Here is an 8,315-nt window from a genome sequence, read left to right as displayed (position 1 = left end):
GTTTAAAAAACTATAAAAGCCTTGTTCATGGCTACTTTGGACGGCGGGGGCACACAGGGGAAAGCCACTCTGCACACCCCACACATGCACTGTGCGCTTTCCCCACACTCTCCACCTCGTCACCACCACCCACACAGGACAGCCTCTCAGAATAGACAAGCAGCTTTCCCAGGAATCTATGTTTCTCAAAATATGTTTCCTCCAGCCTGGAATTTTGCTAGAGTCTCTGTGCTGTTTGCTTGGAACCTGGAAGAAAATACTTCCTAACGCCTTCCAACTTCACTTAAATACAGGTCCCAAAGAGAGCAATGCAGGTGAGCAAACCCAGAAAGTCATCCCCGGGGCTCTGCAAGCTTCAGGAAAGAGGGCATTTCTAGATTCCTTTTCCACTGACACAGTTATTTGTTGGCACAAAGGCTGAAACAGGCAATGAGAGGCTATGGGAAAGAAGCCTGCCTCCAAGACACTCTCTAAAAATGTATTCTTGAAAACACGGTGTGGTATAGACTGTTGCACAAATGCGGATCTTACTAGAGCATTGGCGGGGCGGTAAAAGGTGTGAACAGAATAAGAGCTATGTAGTTGAACATTCTGGGGTGTCTCTGATATGCCACCCGTGGCTGGGAGACAGTCTGTTTGCCCTTTACTGTCCAACATGGCGGCACAGCGGCACCAGGAGCAGCTTTGGGCGGAGAGCGGGTCCCACAGAGTCGGTGGCTCACCTGCAGTTGTGAGCACAGCACAAGGCTTGACAAATTCATTTTAGCTTTGCTAATGGAATTAATAACAATTCTGGATGGTCAAGGACATCCTTCCTTACCTAAAAAGTGGCAGGTTATTCCTTCTCAAAGAGCTCTTTGCATTCTTTGGTCACACCCTGACTCCGTACATAACCCACTGTCCCTCAACGTGTTGGAAAGGACAGAAACTTGGTCCAGGCAAAACTGGGTTCAAATCCCACCTCTGCTGCTTTCTGAGTCTGATTTTTGTCATCTGTAAATTAGGACAATGATACCTATCTTTCTAGAATAGTGTGGAAATTAAGTAAAATAATATACGCCGAAGGCCTTACCACCCTGTCTGCTGTGCTGGGGGCAGTGCTGTTACTCTTGTCACCTGACCTGACCCACCTTTCCGTCTGTGTGATGTGTCCTTCCTCACAGGAATGGTCAGGCTCTCTGAACTGAAATCCACAGCTCAGAATTCCAGGCCCACCAAGGCCACCACGGCCTTGCCAGATGACATCATCACCCAGCGAGAAGACACAAAGCAGCCTGGGGAGGACGACGAGGAGGACGAGCAGGAGGAGGACGATGAGGAGCAGGAGGCAGTGGTCCCGGGGAGCCGGCCACGGAGGCGAAGGCCAGCCAAGCCGCCTGAGGCCACAGCAAAGGTGGAGCCAGAGGAGAAGTTCAGAGGGAAGAGGCAGAAGGACTTTGATATATCAGAACAAAGGGAATCCAGTGATGAGGAGAGCCAGAAGAAAGACAGAACTCGTGCTGCCGAGGAGCCATGGACTCAGAGTCAACAGAAACTTCTGGAATTAGCATTACAGCAGTACCCAAAGGGATCCTCTGACCGCTGGGACAAAATAGCCAAATGTGTCCCGTCTAAGAGTAAGGTGGGTGAGGTGGGGGAAGAAAGAGGCCTCTGCACTGGTTTCAGAACACCACTGACGTGGCTGCAGCCAGCTTGCCATCATTCTGCACCTTATCCTTACCCTCGTACCTCCAGCTGCCCATGCGATCCTATCTACCAGTGGTCTTCCAGTGTAGTTCTCCTGACAGCATGGTGAATCTGTGCCCCGGATTGGTTAGTGTGTATAAATGAGGTCAAGATCCTAAGGTAACCATTCTACAGATCAGTTGGTTTTTCTCAGGGAAAATTCCATATAGAGAACATAAATTTCACTCACAGCAAGTGTGCCAACCTTCTGGAGCATTCGCCCCAGTCTGGCAGTTTGAAAGCAGCACAGGATGGCTGGGCCACACCCTCACCCTCCTCCGTGGGAGCGGGGGTGGCTGTGGCAGGCCGGCAGGCCCTCCCTCGCGGGTAGAGGCTCCCTGTAACCAGAGTCAGGAGGTGTTTCCTCTCGCTCTGCAACGCGAGCCTTCACCCAAGAGCGTATGTGTGGTAGGTGACCGTGGCGTCGTGGTCATCGGGCCTGCAGTCCACGTCACTCTGGACTCTGCAGCCACCCTGGGCTGACCTGAGACTCTGGAGGCAGGGGTGTGGGTCCGGGCAAGGATGACATAGGATTCAGCCCACCCTGGAGCCCTGACCGTTTATAGTTAACTCTTTTCCCTGTTTACAGCTCTTAGGATCTGCTTAAATACACCTGCAGACAGTTTTCAAACAAAACCTCAGACAGGTGGGCCGGTGGGATGCCCCCGGGAGAGCCAGCCTCACCCCAGTCTTTGCCTACTGTCTGCCAGTTCGGGGCTGTGGAGCTCATGGTGTGATCCTTCTCATTCAGGCCCTTCCTGACAGGCACACTGTCTCCTGGGTTTCTTTCCTTGTCGCTCTCCTCTCAGTCTGAGGCACCAGGAACGCTGAGAAATCAAAAGAACCAGTCTCCACTGCCTTCTGTGCCTCTATCACTCAGTAGCCTCTGGGCACATTGATGTTCATTTACATTCTTTTTTTTTTTAATTGAAATTCCATGTTGGAAAATCTAGCTCGTGGCCATGAATGTCCCCGTGTGTACAGGTCTAGTTATCTATCACCTACTTGAAAATGATGAAGTTGAGAATTCCCGGGGAGAAAAATAAACCATTAGCAGTTGATCTATTTGAGAAACACAGATTCTCCCAGCCTCTCCAACTGGTTTGCCAGAAGTAATTATTTTCCCTGAATTTCTCTAGCATCTGTCAGGACACAGGCATCTACATGTGTGATGAATTGACATTGGCTTAAAATGAAGGAGCTGGAACTGCGGATTCCTAAGGATAGAACATTCAGAAACCCATTGCCTCAGGGTTTGGAAACCCTCCTGTTTGAACCAGAAATAAGCAGCACTTTTATTGTCCTGCAAGTGTTCCCCTTAAGCCTTGACGTTAGAACCAGTTCCAGGAGCGGTGGCCCGCTGGCTCGCCTGCTGCGGAGTGACTCCCTGTAAGTGGCCTGCAAGCCACTGGGAACGCTGGGCCTGAAGGAAGAGTGTTTGCCTGAGGCGCATTCCCGGTCGGACTCACGGGCAGGCCTGCTGCCCGAGCTTGGTCGGGCTGTCCTCCGGGGAAATGCTGGGGCTGCACTAGTGTCATGCACCAGGCTGCACCAGTGGGCAGCAGAGCTAGAGGAAAAGGCTGATATTTCCAAAGAAGAAGCCCTCGTACCACTCCTAAGCTAGAATCATAGGAAGAAAATAACATCCACGCTCTGTCCATGGCTGGTAAAAGCATCTGCCACGGAGCAGAAATCGTTTCACTCTAGACCTCAAGTTAGTGAAGGCTGCCAGTGCCACTGAGGTGAACAGAAACAGAAATGGATTCTGGAAAGTACCTTGTGACAAACATGAGAGTAAGGAGGCCCCTCCCCAGCATCACCCCAGCTCTGCGTAGGCCCTGGATCCTCACCCCTTGACAGCTACAGGCAGCTGGGATCTGAAGCCAGTAGCTCTGCAGCGACAGGCCAGAGGGTCTGGGTGGGGCCGGGAGAGCAGGAGGAAGAGTCTGGCACCCTCCCTGCCGTGGTTCTAGGAGGCTAACGGGGCCACCATAGGAAGGTCCCAGCTGCCCCTTAAGAAGAGGCAAACCCAAATGAGAATGGTAAATGCCTGGCCTCAGGTTCCTCTGAAGGGCCGTGTGATGATATAGTGAAATATTAAGAATGATCATTATCATGAGCAAGTAGAAAGTCACAATCATGGTAACAATGGTGCACCTCACACACAGCGGCCCGGGGCCCCTCTGCCAGTCGCTCACACCCCACCTCGGGCAGGCCTTCTGCCGGCCTTCTCCTGGCGCCTGCGTGGCCTGCCCGCCGGTGAGCAGCCGGACCCAGCCAGCCAGTCGCAGGCAGCTTGGTGCCGGCGAGAAGACGCCAGGGCCGCACTGACGCAGGGGCCGCCGGCAGGCCGCAGCGGGCTCAGCCCACGACGCCCACTGACCTGTGGAAATAACGTCTCACCTCTCTTTCTCTCTTCCTACAGGAAGACTGTATCGCTAGATACAAGTTGCTGGTTGAACTGGTCCAAAAGAAAAAACAAGCTAAAAGCTGAATATTCTGGAAGATGATGTTCACCTTCATTTTCCAAAATGATTATTTTAAAAGTCTTATGCAGAAATTTACATTTTGTACCTCAGTATTTCTAAACGTCATGTGCCTTAGTAAAAAAAAAAAAAAAATTAAAAAAAAATTTTAAATGTTGTGCTATATTGTTTAAACAAAGACTGTGTTAAAGGAGAGAAAGGATCTGGGTGATGAACAGATTCGCTCTTCTCATCATGGCCAAGTTAACGTCCCCGCACACAAAGTCTGTAGTGCTGACAGTCGGCACATGCAGGATTCTGAAGGAACACAGGCGTGAACGGACGTGTGAGGATTAGAACTTACTGTGTGTCTCTGAGCGAGGAGCTCAGCGCTTGCGGGGCTCACGGGCGGGGGGACGCAGGTGCTCAGAGCTGGGGGAGGCTGTCTGAAGGAGTTCGGTCTATCTAGAAAGGAGGCCGTGCGCAGGAACGAGGACAGAGGGTGACGAAGGTCCTACACTCCGCCGTTCGGGTGGTCCGGCGGAGATGCGCGCGGTCCGCGGAGGACGAGCAGGGCCGGCCTGGAGGCAGCGGCGCCGCGCCGTCCTCACCGGGGCTGGCCTGTCCCGCCCGCGACTCCTGCCCGTCACCGTCCGCCGAGAGCGCCTTTCTAAACCCCCGTCACGTGCTCAGAGCTGGCGCGGCGTCTGCAGAGGGCAAGCAGCCTCGCCGTGAAAGCCGGCAGGGTCGACAGGGCACGTGCGAGGGAGGTGACGGGATCGAGTATGTGTGAAGAGCTCGCTTTCCTCCGGGGACGGAAACGAGGTTCGTTTCGTGGGGAAGGGTCACCAGCGGCCACCACAGGCTGTGGAATCGCGGAGGCCTTGTGCTCAGCGCGCAGCTCCGGCGCGGCTCCCCGAGGACGCTGTGGGCGGCGGGCCCCCTCAGCGAGCCGAAGAGCGGGCCCCACGCTGCCCTGGTTCCCCCCCCCACCCCCCAGTCGTCCGGCTGCAGCTCCGACCAGCCCCGTGCAGGGAGGGAGGGAGAGCCCGGCTGGCCAGCAGCCCCCGGCTGTGTCCCGGGTCGGGGGACGGACAGGCCAGGAAGGGGGCAGGGCGCCGGTGCCGTCAGGCCGTCCTGTTCCAGCCGGGCCATCCCTTCTGCCACCGAACCAGAGCCAACAGCTGATCCCCCAGAGCCTTCTGAAGCCACAGGGCTGTCCCTGTGCACCTGCTGTGGCCACGGCCGCCTCCCCATTCATTCCGGGCTGTGAGGGAGAAAAATGAGACGAAGAAAAACAGTGGCGAGCACGCTGTTGTTCTGGCTTCGTTCTGGCCCCGGGACCCCTCGCCTGTGAGTCCAGCTCCAGGCCTGCCTTTCGTGCCACTGGGTGGTCTGGCTTGTGACCTTCTGGGATTCTGCGAGCCTCCTTCCGTTCAAATACCCTTTTTACTTGCAGTACTTTGCACTGGGTTCCTGTCCCATGTACTCCCAAACTGCTTTACAAGAGTTCTGGGCTTCCAGCTTGGGGAGAGCCCCACAGGAGCCCAAAGATGCCCAATGCAATACAATCGAGAATACGATTCCCTGATTTGCCTACCAGCCTCATCTTTTCTAGACTTAAGAAGACAAGGCTGTAGCACAGCTTTCTACCTATGACTATTCTGCCTACCAAGTTCTTTAAAAAAAAAAAAAAAAAAGAAAGAAAGAAAGGGGCCCTTTCCTCAGGGGATTCTGGGAGCCGCCAATTTTTGTTGAAGTAGGTGGGCCAGGGGTTCCCAGAGTTCAGCCACACTCCAGAGACCTGTGGGGTTCAGTGTGAGCAAGGTCATGGCCAAGAAAACAAAGGAGCTTCCAAGAGGAAGTTGCTACACCGATCACGGGGGCATCAAGCACCCACGGCCAGGCCCACTGGCAGCCCCCTTCTCCAGGCCCGGCTTCCCTTTCCAGAGCCACCAGGGGCAGCCTAAGCGACTGGAGCTCCAAGGCCAAGCTCTGTGACATCAGGAGCCTTGGTTTACCTCTTTGTCTCCCTTCCTCGACTGGAGAAATAGGAAATAATGATAGCTGCCGCGTTGTTAGGACGATAAAGCGAGATAATCTGCGCAAAACCTTTAACATCATGCCGGGCATGTGGAAAACAGTAAGCTCTCTTCATCTGTCTGACCATCCAGCCTTGCTGTTAGCGTCCTTTTAAGAGGCCGCTGACGCATGAGAGGGCCGATGGGCCCGATGGGGCCCCCTACGCCTCACCTCCTGCCTGCCCCAGTTCCTCGCCTGGGTAGCCCCAGCTCCCCAGGCACCTGCGACCCTGGCAAAATCCCCTGTTCCGGTTGTGTTGTCTTCAGGGAGGGAGTCTGCATATTTCACTAGGTGTCCCCAAGGGTCTCTCACCCCAAAAAAAAAAAAAAAAAGCCTCTTTACTGCCTCTGCTGTCGTATTTATCCTGACATGGCCCACGGACAGAGAAACACCGCAGACGTGGCCTCCGACCAGTTTCAGACCCCAGCCCTGCTGCTCATGAACTGGGGCCTGGACCAGCCTCCCTTCAGCCTCTCAATGCTCATTTCCTGCCCCGAGAACTCAGATGCGATCGAGTCAGTGAGCAGCCTCACATGAAGGAGGCCTCCACACCCGTGGCAGCCTGGCCCGGTCCCTGCCTCGCCCTCGGAGACGGTCTAAGGAAAGGCCAGAGCTTTAGAGTCAAAAGAGCCACATCTGAATCTTGGGTCAAGGGCAGTGAGCAAGGAGTGGGAACCGAGTCAGGAAAATTGTCTTGGATGCTTGGAGTTTGGAAGGAGGCAGGGGTGGGGGGCCAGGCAGGGAGCGTGGAGACAAGGCTTGAGGCTCAGGATTTGGTTTCGATTCTTCGAGGTCCACACCCCAGTCAGACCCCAGCGGAGAACAAACAGAAGTACTGACCATTTCTGCTGCATTTGGGAAGCCCTGGGCTGGCAGCAGGCGCATGCTGTCCTGATGCCATCCTGCCGCCTGGCCCCCCGAGTCTCACCGGCCCCCCGCACAGCCAGCTGGGGCCCACAGCAGAGCCACGGCTTTGGGGCCTTTGCCCTCCTCTTCTGGGAGGACGGGTCTTTTATCCTTTAGTGATTCAGGTTTACTTTCTCCACTGGAACAAAAATCTCCCCCCTTCCATTTCTCTAGACCGTTTAGAGCTCCGATTTCTAGCGCCCACTCACATGTCTGACTTCTCACAGAACCCCAGCTGGCTGACCAGGTCCGGCCCAGCGGCCAGCTCTCCTGCCCACGGCCGGTACTGCCGCGCAGCCCGCGGGGTCTGGATGTGTCCCGTGGCACAGGCGGAGCGCAGCTCCTTCTCAGCTGTGCCTTGCCCAGCTTTACTGGTGGAAGCACGACGGACCACACGGCTTGGATTTCCAGCAGGAAATCTGCTGCTTCTATGGCACTGGTGTGGGAACCATCTAGAAGTCCTACACAAGCCTCTCACCTGATCAGTCCCGTCGTGTGCTGGGCCAGACAGTCCAGCCCCACAAGGGGATGATCGTTTTTGATTGGAACATTGCAGCCACTGGGTTTTCTCATGGGTGTGTCTTCAAATTCCCTGCTGGGTTTTAGAATAAGATCATAATAAGCTTTCTACTGTAACTGTTTTGGGAGAACTTGAAGAAACGCCTCTTACCTCAGGACTTTTTCTTGTTATGTGCCAGTCCCACCCCCCAAGCCACATCCACCTACCCCTTTGAGAGCAAAGAACTAATCCCTTTAAAATACCAGCTATTTGATTCCTCCTCGGGTCTGTGGGGTATTTCTTGCAGTTGGTTTAGCAATTAGGTTTTCCCCTAGAATCTACAGGGCACAGTATAAATTGTGATATTCTGCACACAGGATGGACCATATGCTGTGCAGGACAGTCCCAGTATACACCTTTACACTTACTGCTTGGACAGTGTGTTACATGGTCACGGGTCTGTGTGGGATTGCTAACAGATGGCGGTCCCCAAGGCCCCTGAGGGATTCTGAATTCCCCCCAAGAGGACAGACAGCCGGGAGACTTCAGCATGCATTCGGTTTGCCTTTGCCCTAGAAAGCCCCAAGGGTAGAGGGGTTGTGTGGATCCTGACCCCCAGCTCCTCCTGAGGGACTCCA

The 8,315-nt window shown here is 54.5% G+C and overlaps 1 protein-coding gene across 1 annotated transcript; it reads left to right on the top strand.

Moving 5' to 3' along the window:
• The first annotated feature begins 965 nt into the window (after nucleotides 1–965).
• On the top strand, nucleotides 966–4,357 carry LOC117796391 (dnaJ homolog subfamily C member 1-like). The gene is made up of 2 exons (XM_034644140.1): nucleotides 966–1,621; nucleotides 4,151–4,357. The coding sequence occupies exons 1-2, from the start codon at nucleotides 1,166–1,168 to the stop codon at nucleotides 4,217–4,219; spliced, it is 525 nt and encodes a 174-aa protein (XP_034500031.1). The 5' UTR covers nucleotides 966–1,165; the 3' UTR covers nucleotides 4,220–4,357.
• The last annotated feature ends 3,958 nt before the right edge of the window (nucleotides 4,358–8,315 follow it).

This window comes from Ailuropoda melanoleuca, chromosome 15, assembly GCF_002007445.2.
Source record: "Ailuropoda melanoleuca isolate Jingjing chromosome 15, ASM200744v2, whole genome shotgun sequence".
Taxonomy (NCBI): Eukaryota; Metazoa; Chordata; class Mammalia; order Carnivora; family Ursidae; genus Ailuropoda; species Ailuropoda melanoleuca.
This window is presented reverse-complemented; position numbering and strand designations above follow the sequence as displayed.

Excerpts from the sequence above, each read along its gene's own strand:
- LOC117796391 (XM_034644140.1), top strand. The coding sequence starts at position 1,166 with ATGGTCAGGCTCTCTGAACTGAAATCCACAGCTCAGAATTCCAGGCCC. Across the intron at positions 1,622-4,150 it reads GTGTCCCGTCTAAGAGTAAG|GAAGACTGTATCGCTAGATA; the intron begins GTGGGTGAGGTG and ends CTCTTCCTACAG.